The 19,489-nt window shown below is 46.5% G+C and overlaps 1 protein-coding gene across 1 annotated transcript; it reads right to left on the bottom strand.

The window, feature by feature from the left end:
• Positions 1-910: 910 nt before the first annotated feature.
• Positions 911-19,279, bottom strand: NIT2 (nitrilase family member 2). Its single transcript, XM_046658969.1, has 11 exons — positions 19,195-19,279; positions 12,285-12,403; positions 10,561-10,681; positions 9,448-9,536; positions 7,944-8,037; positions 7,372-7,446; positions 6,201-6,279; positions 5,622-5,720; positions 3,410-3,465; positions 2,966-3,058; positions 911-2,848 (listed from the first exon to the last, which is right to left on the bottom strand). Exons 1-10 carry the CDS (start codon positions 19,220-19,222, stop codon positions 2,967-2,969), a joined length of 852 nt encoding a protein of 283 aa, XP_046514925.1. The 5' UTR covers positions 19,223-19,279; the 3' UTR covers positions 911-2,848; position 2,966.
• Between the last annotated feature and the right edge of the window lie 210 nt (positions 19,280-19,489).

Genomic DNA, 19,489 nt, shown 5'->3' with positions numbered 1-19,489 from the left:
CCTAAATAACTGAGGAGATATCTCATTCATGGGTCAGTGGTTCAATATGGTTAAGATGTCAGTTTTCCACCAAACTGCTCCACAGATTCAATGCAATCCCAATCAAAATCCCAGCAGGCTTTTTTTCGGTAGAAATTTACAACCTGATTCTGAAATTTGTATGGAAGTACCAAATACCCAAGGACTTAGAATAGTCAAACAATTTTGAAAAAGAAGTTGGAGGATTAACACTACCTGACTTTGAGAGTTATTATAAAGCTACAGTAATCAACACAGTAAGTTACTGGTGTAAAGGTAGACTAATAGATCGATGAAACTAGAGAGTCCAGAAGTAGATTGAGATACATGCGGCCAATTCACTTTCAATAAAGGTGCCAAGGCAATTCAATGGCAATAGAATAATGTGTTCAACAAAAAGTGCTGGGAACAACTGAATAGCCATAGGCAAGAAAAAAGAATCTCGACTCTTACCTCATACCATAAACAAAAAATTAACAATTCAAAATGGGTCATAGACCTAAATATAAGAGAGAAAACTATAAAACTTCCACTGAAACATAGGGTATGTTCCAAAAGAAAACCTAGGATAAAGTCAGTGACTTTGGGTTTGGCAATTGCTTAAATGCAACATTAAAAAGATGAACTTCAAAAAAGAAAAAGCAATTAATTGGCCTTCATGAAAATTTATAACTTTTTTTTGAGGAAGATTAGCCCTGAGCTAACATTTGCTGCTAATCCTCCTCTTTTTGCTGAGGAAGATTAGCCCTGAGCCAACATCCATGCCCATCTTCCTCTACTTTATATGTGGGACGCCTGCTACAGCACGGCTTGACAAGTAGTGCGTAGGTCCACACCCGGGATCCAAACCGGCAAACCCCAGGCTGTTGAGCAGAACATGTGAACTTAACCACTGCACCACCGGACCAGCCCTGAAAATTTATAACTTTTGCTGTTTAAACAATACTTTTAAGAAAATGAAAAGACATTTTTTTCCTCAGACCTGGAGAATATATTTATAAAACATAATACCTAACAAAAGACTTTTATTTGGAGTATATGAAGAATTCTTATTAATCAATAAGAGGATAAATAACCCCATAAAATACAGGGAAAAGATAGGAATAGACACTCCACCACAGAAGATATACAGATAGCAAAGAGGCACATGAAAAGATGCTCAGCATCATTAGTCATCAGGAAAATACAAATTAAAACCATAATGAAATAACATTATGTGCACATTAAAATGGCTAAAATTAAGACTCATCACGCCAGGTGTAGGATGTGGAGCAAATGGGACTCTGATAGACAGCTCGTAGCTCAGTGAAATGGCACAAGCACTTTGGAAAACAGCTTGGCAGTGAGATACACATACAACCCCACCACTCTCCTAGATACTGACTCAAGAGAAATGAACAACTTGTACAAAATGTTTCCAGCAGCTTTATTTGTAATAGCCAAAAACTGGAAACAACCCAGATGTCTTGAGAACGAGTAAATTGTGGTGTATCCATACAGTGGACTGTTATTCAGCAATAGAAAAGGAATGAATTACTGATGCACACACGTGGATCGATCTCCAGATTAATTATGAGTGAAAGCAGACAAAAAAGTACATACACAGTATGATTCCATTTTAAGGTAATTCTAGAAAATTCAAACTAATCCATAGTGACAAAGCCGACTAATGATTGCCTGTGGATGAGAGGAGTAGCTAGGGGGTTATAGAAGAGCAGGAAATTTGGGGGGGGGGGGGGTATGTTCATTATTGCGATTGCAGCGGGTTCATGGATGTATACTCTGTCAGACTTGACCAAATTGTACACAATTTTAAAAAGCCCTTTGCCTTTTTCACTCTCGTACTCTTCTGAGGACACGATGTCATCATTCTTACAGTTACTGAATGTGTGCTCATGTATTCTTTTGTTTTAAAATTGTTTTATTTTCCAGTATGGGAACTGTCTCTACATACAGTGATGTGTCAGAGCAGACTGCACCAGCTCATGAGAGCCGACTGCATCTGAGCGCTCTGTTTAGAGGTGTCACATTGACGGCCTGAATTTGGCCATGGTGTAAGTATTTACACTATGGAAGCTGGCAAATGCTACTACAAAATCAGGGCTTTTTCTCCGACAGCTGGTTGTTAAACGTTTACCAGCCCAACACTAGCCATAACATACATAAATTAAAGCTCATTAGAATTCTTGATTTTTAATTGTGCAAAAGGAATCTGAGAAGCACCAGGCTGAAATCTGCATTTATCAAGCTAGAAATGTTACTAGGGAGAAAAGCAAACAGAAAGCTTTCCAGACACTCATCCTATCAGGAAACCTGCAGAGACTCATCTTCCGTTGCCTGGAGCAAACGCCGCACTGGGCTCTCTGTGGAAACGTCTTTCCCCTCGACCAGGGGCGTCTGGGTTGCACTGTCAGCTCCCTGAATTCGAAGAGCCCAAAGGCTGCTAGGAAGAGTGGGGCTGCCACCTCCGCTGGCAGACACCAACGACCCACCACCCTGCTCCCATAGCCACTCGGAGCAGAGCGTGAGGTACTGCTCGAGAAGGAGCAGCCTCAGACCCAGGTTTCTGTGTAATGGACTCCAGTAGTGAGACGAGAGGCTCGGGACAGATACATTCGTATCCAGTGAATCGACCACCAGGACACCAAGATCGGAACTTCCATCAACTGCTCTGAGGCAACTTAGGTACAGAAGGAGGCTTGGAGCCATCCCTGGCTCCCCTGCTCTTCAATGCCAGCCCGAGTCCTTCTGGACTATTTAACACGGTGTGGAGATGTCAGTGTGCTGACGCTCCGTCATCTCAATGGAGAGCTCCCAGGAAGGGAAAAGGCTGAAATTAAAACAAAAAACAAACAAACAAAAACGACTCCATTAAAGAATTCAGCAGGGAGTTGATTATGTTGCAGAAACACATCTTCTTGTTTCATGACGCGTTGGAAATATAAACCTTAGGGCTTCTTCGCCTCCACTGCATAGAGGTCTAATCGCTTCTGGCTAAAAATAGGGATTTGCTGGCGTATTTCAGCCAACTTCTTCAGGTCTGCAAAAACAAGAAAGTGCACTATTAATAAGATGTAACTCCCCACTAACCAAGGGGATTTCTTCCCCCAAACAGTATAAAGACAATGAGAGCGTGAGCAAGAAACTCAGCAACACAGGCCCTGTCTAGAGGCACAGACGCTGGGTGCTGCCCCCCGAGCATCTCAAGCCAAACCAAGAAAACTCGAGCTGAGCTCCGGCCCCCAGGGCTTGGCCAGAGAACCAAGGATAAGTGAGGAGGGGCATACAGGAGCCCCTCCAGGTGACAGGGTCCTCCAGGTGACAGACAGCCACACAGTCTGGCCTGAGAGCAACAGGGAACCCGAGACCTGAACTGCCAGGCAAACCTCACCGATGTCCGAGTACACAATCATCTCTTCAGTGCCAGCCGTGGCGAGGACCTCCCCCCTGAAAAAGATGCAGGAGCACGTGAGCAGGCTCACTGACGTCCGCCGACGCTCAATCTCTCTCTGTTTCTCCTCCCCATCCCACAGGCCAAGGGGGAGGGAATCTGAGATTTAACACAAGAAGGTAGGGGTACAGATTCCTGCTCTACCATTTGAGTAGCTGTGTGGCCTCGTGGCAGGTCATTTGGAGTCTCCATTTCCTCGTCTGTAAAGTGGAAACAAGAGCTCCATGAGGACTCAGTGAGGCAATTATGGAGTATGTTTTGTAAACTGCAGATTGCTGGGAAATGGTAGTTATTCTATGAAATGAACATTCGGGAATGGAGCCGCCTGTGACCAACATCCTGTCCCCTCGTGAGTGCAGGTCAGCACGGCGCCTTCACAAGGTAGCCTGCCTCTGCTTCCTCACGGCCCCCGGGGCTGCTGCTCCACCCCTGGCACAGTGAGGCTGGGCCTGGGCAGGGCCCGGATCCGCGTGGATCTCTGGTCTGGTGCCTCTGATCTCTGGATTCTGGTGTTCATGGGTTTTGGTTTTTGATGGAAAGGTTTCAACTTGCTGGCCTGGGTAGAAGTGGCAGGAGCCACCGGCAGCCCCGCTGGCAGGAGCCTCAGACTCACAAACAGCAACACTGCTTCATAAATCCAGGGACAGCTGTCTGGAAAAGCGTTTCCAGAGCTGAGTCTCTTGGCCCACACAGGGCTTCAAAAACATATCTAATGAAATGAAATTTCTTCAAAGCCCAAAAGGAAGTCATCTGACAGAACAAACAACTGACATAATAACTGGTTCTCCTGACCAGAGGGCCACAAACAAATTTTTGGCACAAATGAGCTACAAACACCATCATTAATGCCACTTAACTGAATTCTTTTCTATTTCTTCCCCATTTGCTCTAGCATCCAAAGATCTATGTTAACCCCAGGAACCCATGCCAACAGTGATCGGAGCCAGCGGACCCCCAACCCCACAGATGGAATTCTGGAAAGGAAGAAATAAAGGTAAACCTTGTACAACTACTTCACGTCAGAAGCAGCCTGCTTGATCGGCAGCAGGTTCATCAGGAGAATTAGTGCGGAGCAGAGCTACCCAAAGGCCAGGAAGTCTGTCACCAACACCTGGGCAGAGGAACTTGAACAAAGCTGGAGAAAATTTTCAGGCCAACTTAATCCTTCCGGGCTTCCACTGCCCAGGTCCTAACGTGCAGGGGCTCCCTGACATCGCTCCCTGGTCACATCTGCCTCCCCATCACACGCTTTAAGCTTTGGGTCCTATAAAGTCAGAAGAGAGAAACTGGAGGGACCCCACACTGATAGTCAGCCCTCTTGGGCTGTTACTGGTATATTTATCCTGAAACTGTAGACATACACATCAGTGAGCGTGTGTGTGTGTCTGTGTGTGAGTGTGTGTGTGATCACACAGATGTTTGAGGAGCATGAAATAAATCCAAGTCCTGAAGCCAGAAGTCCCAGATCCCAACAGCAGTTCCAGCCCCTTGATCCTGTGAGTACCAATCCCACTATCCATAAACTGGACTTAGCACAGAGTCAAACTGAGGCGCTGTGTGATGATGCTATGCACTACAGAGACGCGGACCACAAGATCTGTGTATTAGTGTGTGACATCTGTTGAGCTGGGCAGCCTTTTTTGCCGGTTCCACTGAGTAAAAAGATGCTTTGCCCTCTCCTGTAGCCTCTGAGTAATGAAATGCTTCAGCTTTTCTCTTAATGGAGCCCATCCTCTCCCCTCCTGTAATTGTTATGCAGGAAGCAAAATCCTCACCCTGTAACTCACTCCTGCCCTAGGGCCAGTCACCCAGTCTAAATTTTAACCAAAAGCCCAGAGTTTTGGAGCCTCTTCTACCAAAACCCCCATCACTGCTGCCTTGTCTCCCAACATGATCCTAATCTGACTGACAATGCAAGCCCCTCAGAAACTCAGCATAGGGGGCCAGGCACTCAGCCAGGAGAACAGGACCAGTTCTTTCTCACAGGGTTCTCAAGTGAAGCTTCTCTCACAGAGAGAGGGAGGCCTGGCAGATGTGGGGATGTGTGGGGGGGTGGGGGGAAGGGCAGGGCTGCTCAGGACCAGACCCCCACCTGCCCAGGCGTCATCTCTCTTGAGCTCCCAGTGAGCCTGTCCCTGCTTAGCCAACTCACCAAGGGGTCACAACGGTGCTGTGTCCCCAGGCAACATAGGAGGCTTTGTCATCCCTGGCAGGAGAAGCCGTGGCCACATACACCTGATTATCAACAGCCCTGCAGTCAACGGACAGAGAAGAGGTCAGCCATACATTGTGGATCTGCAACCTTTTTCTATCCTCAATGCACAGCTCCTTCTTTTAAAAGGAGGACAGGACAGGCTGGCTCAGATATGCAAGGAAACCCCTAGAGCCATGGAACCCTCTCTTCAAACAGTATTTTACTGCAGAGGCCAGTTCTCAGCTGGGGCATGTGCCAGTATCTGGAGACCTTTTTGACTGTCACAATTAGGGGGTTGCTACTGGCATCTAGTGGGGAGAGGCCAGGGACACTGCTAAACATCCTACAATGCACAGGACAGGCCCAACAAAGAATTATCTCGTCCCAATGTCAATACTGCCACAGTTGAGATACCTGGCCTGAGCCAACCTGTAACATGCACTCCATCTCAGGAGGGCTGGTCCTCCCACCAAACCAGAAATCCTCCCACAAAGAAACAGTGAGATGCTTGAAGGCATGCTTGAGGTGCTCTCTTACCTGCCTCGCTGAAGGAGCTCCCAGTGGGCTGGTCCAGTGGTCAGATTAAAAGCTCCAGGATATACCAACAGCTGGCAGCCTTGGGGAGAGAAAGGCCAAAGAACGGTGGGTGCAGGTGGGCACCCGACCACCTAGTGCCTCCCTGCATTCCTTAACCAGGAGGACCAAACCCAACCTTCCCAAGCATACGGAGACGTCAGCCAAGTCAGACAGGGTCAGCAGCATTAAGTTATGGCTCTGAATTCCTTTAGAAACACACATGAGACACAGAGACCCACAAGAAAAGTATTGACAACCAAAAACACAACATGTGACTTTGCCTAAACAAAGTGGAAAACTGTCAGTCGAATTTCTCTCAGCACCATATGGCCAGCTCCGCATGGCCAAGGACCATGTTCTGTAATGTTCTCCACTGAAATGAGGGGCAGAACAGGTGCTCTAATGCGTAGTGATAAGACTCAACAGACTCTGCTGACCCAGAGCCCACGCACCTCCACCTTCGGCCGAGCAGACGGACTGTCTGCAGCCACTTCATTCTGTTAAGTGAAGTCGAATTGGAGTCAGAGTGGCTTCAGCAGCTGGTAGGGATGCTAATATTTGTTGAGCACTATATGAGGAGCTTTATAAATTCTCTCTCCTAATCCTAACACCATTCCTGTGAGAAAACTGAGATCCACAATGCTCCAGAGATTAAATAATTTACCCAAAGGACCGTGCAATTAAGGGGAAGAGTAGGAACCAGAATCCAGGTCTCACTTGACCTGGTGCTCTTCCAGGATGGTAGGCCACTTCTTCTCTGGACCAAAATGTCACTGACTACATTTCTACTACACCCAGGACCTAGGACTACTGAGCGGAGAAATCCATGAGAGCACAGACCACGTCTTCATTTCCACCGGGCTCCAAATGACTCTTTCCAAACACAGTAGCAGGAAGGGCTTCCAGGACAGAACAGATGCTCAGCAGCCTGAGGAGCCTGGCTCCTGCCCTAGCTGCACGGTGTTCAATCACAACCTCTGAGAAGCCATGCTGTCCATACCCAGCAAATGTCTGAGAAGCCAGATGCAGGGAGAGACTAAGACCTCAGTTTTTCTGACTAAAGGCTCCCTCTACCCACAAGGACCAGCCCAGAATCAAACCTCCCAGCAGCTATACAACACAGCCCCCTCACCTCTCTGTGCGTAGATCTGTGCAAGCTCTGCAAAGCGGAGGTCGTAGCAGATGCCCAGGCCCACTCTGCAGTAAGCTGTTTTCCAAACAAAAAGTGCAGACATGAGAAGTTCACCTCCTGCAGCACGGTGTGGGAAAGGCGCCACGACCTTATGCTCACAAACAGTGACAGGGAGACATTAACACAGGGCCCGTGGACAGTGAAAACATATAAGCTATTCCTGCTGGGATTTCACCACAAAAAGACTTCATTTACGTCAGCAGAGTAGAGACAAGAACTTCGTCCTAACTGAATGCTCGTTATCTAAGTGGGAGGTGTTCAGTCCTGGCCTTAGGTACACTCTGGAAGCTGGCATGCTAACAGGGCTGTGACTGATGGAGAGCAAAGTCACGTCGCACCCTGAGTTCTCCATTCATCTGCCCTTTCTAGATCTCTGACCATCCCCTGCCCTTCTCACTCTGGTCTTTTCACCAGGTTATGTAAAGAAGTTGGGGAGGGACATAAGAGAAAAACGAATACCCGATCGTCTTCTACTGGGACTGTTACAAGAGGTGAATTTATATGGTACGTACGAGTATCAAATGTGGAGAAACTATCACCAGGACTCAGTGTTTTAGATTCTTGAAAGGTAATTTTCCCAGGAACATCAATGTCAAACAGATGGAGCTGCATCACAAACAAAGGGTTTGGTTACCTCTTTTCGAGCAGGTTCACGGCAGTAATAACAAACACCTTTCCATGGCCAGAATGGGGGTGCTCTAAGATCAACTGTACAAACAGCACCCCCATCCCGCCCACAACCCACCCACCAGCTGACCAACATCTTACCAAAATGAATCCTAACACAGGACACAAGAAATGATGCTAAGGGTTTTATGACCCTTCGTTTCTAGGTGGTGAGCAAACCAATGCCTATGTTTCTTACGGGAAGCAATTAATGTGCTGCTTTTTACTCAATATAAATGCTAAATGAAGACTTCTCAGAATCAGAACAAATTGACACGTCGGCAGGAGAGGTAGAGAGTGGGTGAGTGACTAAAAATAGGTAAAATTTTGCAAACCAAATTTAGCAATATATAAAAAGAATAACACATCACTTCCAAATTGGATTTATTCAAGGAAAGCAAGTGTGGTTTAACACTAGAAAATCAATCAATGTAATTTACCACACTAAGCAAATAAAGGAGAAAAGTCATATGGTCATCTGAAGAGGTGCATAATGAGCATTCTTATTCAAAAAACAAAACAAAAAAAGAAAACTCTTCTAGGAAGGGAGCTCCGTTAATCTGATAAAGAGTATCTGCAAAAAAACCTAAAGAAATATTGTAATTAATGGTGAAACACTAAAAGCCTTCTATTGAGATCAGGAACAAGACAAAGACACTTGCCATTCAACCTATTCCAGAGGTCCCAAGGGAAAAGAAAGGAATAAAAAGTACAACAATTAGAAAGAAAAAAGCAAATCTGTCATTATTCTCAAACGATATAATTGTGAACCTAGAAAATCTACCGACGACTTAGTAGAATTAATGACTGAGTTTAACAAGGTTACTATTACAAGGTCAATATTTTAAAAATTAGTTGTTCTTCTATATACCAGCAAGAACAGAAAATGAAAGGCCGCCAAAACACGTCAATTAGAAATAAATCTAGCAAACGAAATATAAGACTATACACACAAAACTATAAAAACAATTTGAGAGAAATTAAAGCCTAAATAATGCAAGGATGTACACCATATTCATGGACTGGAAAACTCAATACTGAAAACACACACTTCAAAGAGTGGGGGTAACAGCTCGGTCCTGGCTCCTCTCCTGGGAATGGCAGAGTGGTCCTATCAGACCAGCTTTCCCCCAGATACCTGTGAACTCTGGACAAAAGCAGCAGCACTGGGGAACTGAAAATAGGAGATTAGAAAAAGATGTACCATACAAATAACAATACCAACAGCCAGGAATAGGCATCTGTGCCAACAAGTCAGATGCCTGCTGTGTGTACAATATGATGAGAGGGACTACGGGGCTTCATGGCAAATTCTCAAGTGGCAACAAGACTTCCACATTCCAAACTTACCTTTCTGTGCTTTACCAGTAAAGTGCCATCAGGCCCAAACACAGCACAGGTGTTATATAATTTCCCAGCATCCTCTTCAGGAATGGAACCTTTCATTGAGAGGAGAGACACACAGGCACAGAAAACATTCTGAGTAAAGCACTCTTCTATGATAAGTGGACAAAGACTGGATAAACTGTCACTTGGGTCCAACAAGAGAGTTGACCATCTTCAAAGGTTTATCTAATCATGGTGTTTTCTTCTTGAACATGAGTTTTCAGAGAGAAGCTCTCGAGTGTAGATGAAATATAATTAGGTCAGATGCCAAAGACAGGTTTCAAAAAGAACCAAACTGTTTCTGAACTCAGCTTTGATCTGGAGCAACACTTCATCTGTAACAGCGGAGCAGCCCAGGGAACTCACTCTCGCTCAACTTCAGTTCAGTAGGTCCTGCCACAGGACTGTCCCGAAGGCCACATGCCTTCCAGCACCGAGTGCAACCCTGCGGCTGGCTCTGCCTCTTCTTGCTCTGCCTGCTGTCCTCCACCTCTTCTCCGTTTCCCATTCCTACTATCTCCCTCTTAAAGTCTCTCAAACAGAAATAGTCTTGTTTGCTATATTTACTAGAGTGTTACTGTACTTATTTTTCACTTAAGCAAACAGAACATTTTAAAATTTATTTCAAAACCAAAACAACGCTCTCTTGATGTGAGTGGCCCCTTTATGAAGGAAAATTTCTTAATCTGTTTTAGGCATAATGGCAGACGTTCAGATAGGGTTTTTCTTTCACCTTTCCACCTGCCCCTGGGCTCCCCCTCCTTCTCCAGGGAAAATCCTAGCATCAGTGTGGTGTGTTCCTTCTACAAGATTCACTCTGTCTTACATACAGAACTACAGATAAAAATATAAACCTTTCGTGTGGGGAATTAATCTGAATGAGAGAACCTGCACACATCACATTGAACTTCCTCTTTGTCCACGTAACAGTGTTTTTTGAAGATCCTTCCACATTACTACACACAGACCTACCTCCTTGTTTTCAGTGGCTAATTTGTTTCCCATTTAAATGTAACAACAAAAATTATTTGGATTTTTTCACGTTAAGGCCATTGTACCTTGTGGGCAGGAAGTTACCTCCAATGAGATATATGCTGCACTCCTTTGCTACTTCAGAAAGCTTCTGTGTGGATTCACCAGGAATTTTCTCCGCATATTGAGGAAAATAGTTCGTGCCATATGGAGAATTAAAGCATTCCTAGAATAATGTTGGCAAAGGAAGGGAAAAGAACACTAAAACACCCAACCTGTTTTAAAGTTCTGCTCTAAGAAGACATAGCTGCTTCTTCTAGCTCTGCTCTCAAAGGAACACAACACAGCTCATACGAAAGACACTGACCTCCCCGGGCTAAAGAGCCTGTGGGCACAGGCAGGACTCTGCAGCTGGCTCGGCAGAGGACACAGGTCACGTGTGCTCTCTCAGATCCCGGTCACTTCAGCAGAGGCCAGTCCTGCCTCTCCCTCGAGTCTGCAGAGAACTAGGAGTTCCCAGCCTCGGGCCCCCAGGCCCCACTACAGCTGGGCTAACTCACACCACTTTGGGGTTAGGATGCACCCATAGGCTCAAAGGTATATTAATAACTCTGTAAAGCAATAAAGCCTGTGTTTCAAAAAGTACAGAAGCTTTGAAAGCCACAGAAAGTAAAATGCTTCCTCATCTGTAAAATGAGCTACTTCTATGCTCCCTTCCAGCACTATCGTTCTGATCCTGTGAAATCTCTCATTCCCCAAGACCTGTCTGTCTTCAATAGCTCTCTGAGAAAAGCAAAAACTAACAGACTTCAACTCTAAGTCCTTGTTTCCCATGTATTGAGATTGCCTGTGCACCTGGCACTGAGCCAGCAAACTCAAGCCCGAGGATCAGCAGCTCATACAAGGCATATCAGAAGGCGCGCACGCACAGCATTCACGTGCTTTCACCCCTGGCCTTTGGACTCTGACCCCCAACAACTTATTCCACAAGACACATGATCAGGGTCCAAGTACGGGAGAGTCCCGTGACTGGAGCCGTGAGGAGGACAGGATTCATTACGACCTCAGCTCCCCTGTTAAAGATCCCTACTCACTGGCCACTGTGACGGTCTGGAGCCTAAACTACAAGGTGGCCCCAAACACCCTCCAGTCAACCTCAGCAGGGTTTGCGAAGGGCTGCCTCCTCCCCACAGTGGGAGGGGTAGGGTCGGGGGGTCTGTGTGGAATCCACCACCAACCCCAGTGGCCTCTGCCAGGAGAAGACGCCAGCAGACATATGCCCTGACCCAAGCAGGACTCGAACCGTACCCAGTGACAGACAAATGGGATGTGGCCTTCAGCTGGTTCTGCTCTGAAGGAAATTACCTAGGAAAGAGAAGCACAGTCCAACCAACTCACCACGGTCTACCACTTTGAGGAAGGTACTACAAGCTTCCCAAATGTCTCTGACAATCTTCAGTTTTCAACAATTTTTTTAAAACGTTGGGGGCTTAGCACTAAAATCACTATGTCCTGGTCCTGTAAAGACTTAATTCTACAAGGAAAGAAAGTGAGTAGCCGAGGCACTGAGGATTTCTGCTTCAGGTAAGTCCCTCAGCCTATGAGGACTCTGAACAGAACAGATGATCTTGAAGTTAAAGACCTGTAATAAGGCCAGCATATCCTATCACAGAAACCCTGGCTAGGGTCACCTTCCAGACAAACATGGGACAGTCCTGGGGTCCCAAAGGACCTTGCTGGATCCAGACACAAGAGGACAACCAGCACTAGCAGACACTATCCTGCTGGGTCAACAGCTCCCACAAAGGGCTGACTGCCTCCATACTTACTGGCAGACAAACTATTTTGGCTCCTTGTGCTGCCGCCTCCCGGACAAGGCCACAAGCTCGAGTGAGGTTATCTGATTTGACGGAAGAAACTTGAAGTTGGATGAGGGCCAAGCGGAAAGCTGAGGACGAAGATAAAAGAACACAGCTGTCAAGAAATCTGAATCAGATGGAGCAGCAGTTCTCAACTGGACGGCAACTTTGCCCCCCAGGACATCTGGCAATGTCTGGAGACAGTTTTGATTGTCATGCCTGGTGGGGTGCTACCGGCATTTAGTGGGCAAAGGCAGCAATACTGCTAAACATGCCTCAAGGCACAGGGCAGACCCCACAACAAAGAATTATCCAGTCCAAAACGCCCACACTGCTGAGGCTGAGAAACCTTGAGATAGAGCAACATCCACAGGCAAAGCGCCATAGGAACTAACCCGAACGTCTTTCAAGTTAACTTGATAATAAATAATCTTTGGTAAATAAAAATTTATTTAGGGACTGGCCTGTTGGCGTAGCAGTTAAGTTCACACACTCTGCTTCAGCGGCCCACGGTTCACTGGTTCAGATCCTGGGCACAGACCTACAGACAGCTTATCAAGCCATGCTGTGGCAGGCATCCCACACATAACATAGAGGGAGATGGGCACAGATGTTAGCTCAGGGCCACTCTTCCTCAGCAAAAAGAGGAAGATTGGCAGCAGAGGTTAGCTCAGGGCTAATCTTCCTCAAAAAAAAAAAAGTAGAAAAAGTTCGTTTAAGTTTGTTGGTTTGATTAAAATAGGCATGTCTTTATAGTTATCAACTTTGGATATGATGCAGATGTGCAGTCTGGGTTTACTAGTCAAATAAGCTCATGGTATCCCCATTACAAATTTGTCAGCAAAATAATAGCTTAGAATAACTGATTTTGTCTGATGTGTCAAAGCCTTTATAGGCAATCTAAATAATTAGTGTGACAAGTAATTTTCCCATACTGAGGTATATGGGATAAATATTCAGGTTCAAAACTGATTCCACTTGAACTAAAGAAGCCTGACTTATGGCCTATCAAATGCATTGTACTCCTGCTTAACCATTAAAGTAAAGAATGCACTCTCTTAAGATAAGAGGGCAGACTTCCCCTCATAGCCCTATTGGTAATGCCAGGATTAGTCCTTTTCCCAGCATCAGGGTCGTGTTGACCTGCTAATTTGCAACTAAAAACCTCTTTGAAATTTTGATGAAAATGTATCCGGGGCGTGTTTAATGTATGTTCTTTGTTCTAAAGAGATATAAGACTGCTGAAAACCATGCTTCTCCGGAATGCTTTCTAAGGCCTTCCTGGGTTATAATCCTCATTCTGGCTCAAGGAAAACTCATGTTATTTCTCTTATCTGTAGAATGGTTATTGGTTATTTTGCATTGACAAAAGTAATATGTTTCTAGAAATTATAAAAAGCATTTGTGAGTTTGCCAAGTCACCGAATGCTAAGTAAAGGACAGTTCAAAGGGCCTGCTTTTTAGTTTTCATTAAAAATTAAGGTCTGTAAGGGTTAAGAATTCCAATTAATATATGTAATTAAAACTACTAAAAATTTAATAAGGAAAACATCTTTGTATTCAAAGAAAATAAGATATATGTTTTCAGTAAACAAGGTATAAAGAATGGAAGTATTTTTGTTTTAATAAGAAAAATAAATTTGTCCTAAAGTATTAGGAAGGGGGAAAAAAAAAAAGGAAGGCATGGGACAAATTCTGAATGTAAAAAGAAAGTGATAGAAGGCTGATGGAAGTATAACCCTGAGTTTTGTGCATGGTCAAGCTGGCTAAGATTGAAATGAATTTAATTAAGGAGTCTTGATATAAAATGTAGGCTGGTGCAAAAACTAGAATGTGGCTTTCTCTCTAAAAAGATAATTTTCTTGAACTTTTGGTCTGCTCTTGATAAAGAGGTTATAAAAGGTTTTTCTTTACCTTTGAGTAAGTCTACCTAAATGACAGAAAATACATATTTTGTTAAAATAACTTCCTATGTTCAAAGACAATGAGCTCTATTAAGGTTTTTCTGTTTCTGTCGTCATTTTGATTGAATGGATAACAGCACTGTTCCCTATTTGACCAAGTGTTTTTAAACTTTTTGACTTTTTTAGGGGTGAATCTCTCCTAAAATTGAAGTCCTTCTTTTGACTTAAAAAAAGGAAACTTTGAGAAGTTCCAATCAGCCCTGGGACTTCTCAAAGAAACTGTTCTCTCTTTCTCTAAAGAGGAAGATATTAAACTAATTAGACTTACTTGGTATGTTAAATTATATGGCAAGCATTGTCAAATAAATGATGATAAACCTTCTTAGGTGGTATTATGTGGGTAAATGTTATTGATATAAACATTTTAAAAATTATATGACATTCCAGGGCCTGCCCAGTGGCGCAGCGGTTAAGTGCGCACATTCCACTTCTCATTGGCCCAGAGTTCGCTGGTTCGGATCCCAGGTGCAGACATGGCACCGCTTGGCAAAAGCCATGCTGTGGTTGGCGTCCCACATATAAAAAGTAGAGGAAGATGGGCATGGATTTTAGCTCAGGGCCAGTCTTCCTCAGCAAAAAGAGGAGGACTGGCAGTAGTTAGCTCAGGTGTAATCTTCCTCAAAAAAAAAAATTATATGACCTTCCTAAAATTCTGGTTTGTCCTGTTTGTCAGCCATAATTATAGTTATTATCTTGAAGTGTTGTGTGTCATAGAAATAGTCAAGTTTCTTTGTCAATTGCACTTTTTGAGTCTTTTGTCATTTGCAGTTGTCATTTTACTTTGATGTTTTTACAGATGCATTTCATCTTCAGAGAGATTCATGGAAAAGACTCTGACACTTACTCTAGAATACAAGTTTCTGATAAACTTTCAGATCATAAAACTGAACTGGGTGTAAAAAAAATTACAGAAATCTAACGGAAAAACTGAGTTCATGAAACTGCTAACAGAAGATTTAATGAACTCTTTTTCTTTTTTCTCTCAAGCTAACTATGACTTAGAAAAATTTGGTAAATTATACCCTTGAAAGCAGAATTGAAACATTTATCTTTTTTCCCCTACCTGATCCCTCCAGAATTTGGAAACTCTTCGTGAGAGAATATTGCTATTTTCATGGCAATGTAGTTATTTGTATAAGTTCAATAAAAATATGTTCTCCTTATAACAGGACACAACTGGAAACATTGGTTATATTGCCAAAGCTTTGACTGGAATGTCATATTTGAGAGAAACATGCATAAACTCAGATATGACCAGACAGCTTTTGAGGAATAAAGGTCGACTTTATGAAATAAAGTCACTTGGAAATATTGGCCTGGTACCTTGTTTACATGGTTCCCAGCAACTTTACCAGGTGAGTAAAGAAGGTGACTTTTTTGGCAGGTGCAGGGAACCTCAAGAGAAGAGGGGAATTCATTCAAATCTATAGGTACTGCAGGCAGATCCTGATGACAAGTCCTTGGCTTTGCCTGGCCTGGCCTTGAGAGGCCTTTGAAGATCAATCTGAGATTCCCTATAAAAAGTTTCAGCAAAGCAGAGTTAAAAGAACCTATACGATCAATGGCTATTTGCTGCACTTATGTAAATAATTGGACCAAGTTTTATTGAAACTAGACTTATTTTGCCAACTAGTTAGTCTTAATTTGGGTATCATTTCTAAAAAAAAATGAGGGTGATTTTAGAGAGAAAAATTATGTTTCAGTAGAAACACACAATTGTGGGTATTAGATTCTAGTTCTGTTCATTGTCTTTGAGATTTTGGTTTTCTACCTGTAAACTGGACTGGATCTTAAATTCTAGTTTCCTCAAATATCTAGCTACAAATATTCAAACTTACTAGCCAGAGATGTAATATATTGGAGGTATTAGGGGCCACAGAGAACCAGCAGTTTATTAAACCTTTAATCTACAAATTAGGTGAAAACAGTGAACCCGTTCCTTTCTATATGTGCCAGAATGCCCTAATCCTTTGCTGGGTAGGGACCTGCTGCATAAATTATTCCATTTATTTGAAAGGGGACCAATTGGAGGTAAATGTCCCCTCAGCCTTTGGTCACCAGATAATTATGTTCCTGAAAAAAGGGACTGAGTCAAAAGGTTTAAAGGCAAACTTAATGGAATTATTAAAGGTAAATCCTTGAGTTTGGGCCCAAGAAAGAGTGGGACACGCATCCAAGCAAACCCGGTAATTGTCAAATTAAAACCTGGGCACACGTGCCCAAATGTTAAACAATATCCTCTCAGACAGGATGCCCTAAATGGTATGCCCCTCATTGTAAAGAACTTCATTAATCAAGGCCTCATCAGGCCATGCCAATCAGCATGCAACACTCCAACCCTCCCAGACAAAAAGCCAGTGGGAGGTACAGGAAGCCAGAAGTACAGGAGAAGAGAACAACTAGAGTACACCCTTCAGGTAGGGTAAACAGTGAAGGCATTCACAGTATATGGCAACCAAGTCCTGCCTGCCCCATGGATCTGGCCCTCCATCCCTTCCAGCCTGGTGATTTGGTAGACCTAAAAACATGGAATACTGGGAGCCCACAGGACTAGTCCTTCCTAAGTGGAACAGGCCTTATCTGGTGATTCTAACCACTCACTCTGTCCTAAAATTACAGGGAGTCACCCCTCAGGTGCGTCATACTCAAGTCAAGAGAGACCCTGAACCAGAAGACTTGGTAACTCCAAGCCATCCTGACTTTCCCTATGAGCCCCTCTTAGGCCTGAAGCTCTTACTCTGGAGACATAAAGATGAGTCCTTGGTGGGCTGGCTTCCTACCCTATGGAGGTGTTGGGACTCCTTCTGTCATCTCTCATAACTATACTTATCCTCACCCTGACCTGTGCCTCCCTGAAAGGCCTATACCTACAGCACCGCTAGGCTATGTGGAATGGGGCCCAACAGACTCTCCCAGCCTGACTTGGTTTCTATCACATTTCTGAGGCCTCTGGTGGCTATTCTGCTTCTTCTATTCTTTGGGCCTTGCATCCTAAACTGTCTGGTTTCCTTTGTTAGCAAAAGACTAATTAAATTCCAAATGGTATTAACCAGGGATCTCAGAGGTTGAGAGACCAACCGGATGACAAGCAAACATATCTAAAACTTGCTAGGGATAAGTTCTGCTCCTCTCTGGGCCCCTATGCCGATGCCCTCATCAGCTGGAAGAGCTTAGGGAACACAGATCTTCATCCATTGCCGCTCAAGGAGGAGGAGCAGGACATAATCAGAGGAGGGATCTCATCACCCTGGGAAGTCCTTAACATATTTTCCAAGTTTAATGCTTTGTTTTTAAGTTGTGATTGCTTATAGGAACCAAAGCAAAACAATATCAGGTGGCCAACCAGCAGAACCAGTCCTTACCGGTCCAAACCAGAAAGGTCCAAGATGGAATGGGCTGCCATGTGCAAAAGGAAACGTGTGCAAGGGAAGAGGTGTGCATGCCCCAAATGCCCCCACCCGGAGCTACGACCTGGAGACCCTCCCCTTCACATCCTATAAGAACCCTGCTCACCTTCCCCTCAGGGAGGCATTTTAGAGCAGGAGCGCTGCCTCCTCCATTCACTGATCAATGAATAACGTCTCTGCCCTGCTATTCCAAACCCCTTCTCCTTGTATTGGCGTGGGCGGCTCAGGGCAAAAGCACCCACTTGCAGGTCACCGGTCCCTTGGGGCTCTGTAAAGGGATAAAGCAGGACGGCCACCCGGTTGGTTTGTTTGGGGTGAGTGACGGGGAAGTCACGTAACTTGAAAACACTCCTCCAGGGGTCAGATGACCCCATCAGAAACCGCGGTTCTCAAGGCCAGCAGCCTGTCGTGCTCCGCCTCTGCAGACCCCACTCCTGCCCAGAGTGGGGTGCGGAAGGACTGCCCCACCCCATCCCGACACTCCTGCAGCGCGACCTGCTCTGCGCCCCGGCGCACTTCCACCCTCCTCACCACCTCGGGGGCCGCGGGGACCTGGGGAGGGCAGTTCATATCCACTTTACAGGACAGGAAACGGGTGCAGAGCCCATCCTTGCTGGCTGGGCCAGGCTACGACTGAATAATCCCGGTCTCCCGACCCCGAGACCAGAGCACGCAGTGCCTCTCGGGAGGGAACCCGGCAGAGGCCTGGGGGCGCACGGGGCTGGACCCCGGCCCTGGGCCGTCCAGGATGGGCCGTGTAACGGTAACCCTGAGCTGGGAGCTCGGCGTCCGGATGCGGACAGCTTGCCAGGGTTTCCTTCAGGACAAGAGGGCGTCCCGGGGGGGGTTGGAAGGGAGCGGGGAGCATGGTAACTAGCCCTCTTCCCACAGCGCGAGTCCGAGACGCACAGTTCCACTTTCACGGGACAGGGCCCAAACCATAAATAACCAGCGTCGATGCCTTTGCAAAACCCAGGTTCAAAGACAGATTCAAGGCGAAGAGAGCGACAGCAACCGCGCCGGAGGGTCCCGCTTCTGGCTCAAATTAAGTCCGCGAGGCCGCGGGGCGGGGCTGTCGCACTGGAGCGGCAGTGCCTGCCTGCCTGCCTGGCCGAGGCTTCGCGCCAAGCGCAGCGTCGGCGGGCCGGGCCGGGCCGGGCTGGAGGGACGGAACCCGCGTTCCAAGGGCGCACCGCCCCCTCCTCCCGCGCAGGGACCGGGGCAGGAGGCCGGGACCACCGGCCGCACCGCCTCGCCCGGAGGCCCCTGAAGCCCGCAATCCCCGGGAGGGCGCCGGGCCGCGTTCCACGGCCCCTCCCCGCCGCCCGAGCGCCGCGGACACCCGCGACACTGCGGACACTGGGGACACCCGGACGCCACGTCAGGGAATGAAGGCTACGCACGCGGCGGGGACACGGCGCGGAGGAGAGCTGATCCGGCGAGGGCCTCCGCCCGGCGCCGCATCCGCGGCCACCCCTCCGACGCCAGCTCGGCTGCCCCGCCACTTACTAGCCATGACTCTCCCGGCAAGCGCCATGCGCCGCGCGGAGCCCAAGTCTCCTGGCCGAGCCCGCGAAAGCGCGAGGGGCGGGGCGCGTCGGAGGAGGGGCTGGGCAGAGCGGCGCGTCGGAGGAGGGGCGGAGCCAGGCGGCACGTCGGACTGAGGGGCGGGGCGAGCAGCGAGTCGGAGGGGCGGGGCAGAGTGGCGGGTTGGAGGAGGGGCGGGGCGAGCCGCGCGTCGGTGGAGGGGCGGGGCAGAGCAGCGCGCCGGAACGAGGGGCGGGGCAGAGAGGCGCGTCGGAGG

The sequence above is a fragment of the Equus quagga genome, chromosome 4, assembly GCF_021613505.1.
Source record: "Equus quagga isolate Etosha38 chromosome 4, UCLA_HA_Equagga_1.0, whole genome shotgun sequence".
Classification (NCBI taxonomy): Eukaryota; Metazoa; Chordata; class Mammalia; order Perissodactyla; family Equidae; genus Equus; species Equus quagga.
This window is presented reverse-complemented; position numbering and strand designations above follow the sequence as displayed.

Bases quoted from the DNA above. Each gene is read 5' to 3' on its own strand.
- NIT2 (XM_046658969.1), bottom strand. From the start codon at position 19,222: ATGGCGCTTGCCGGGAGAGTCATGGCTA. The intron at 9,537-10,560 runs GTAACTTCCTGC...TCTCAATGAAAG, and splicing joins CAGCATATATCTCATTGGAG to GTTCCATTCCTGAAGAGGAT. The intron at 8,038-9,447 runs GTAAGTTTGGAA...TTTGTGATGCAG, and splicing joins TACTGGTAAAGCACAGAAAG to CTCCATCTGTTTGACATTGA.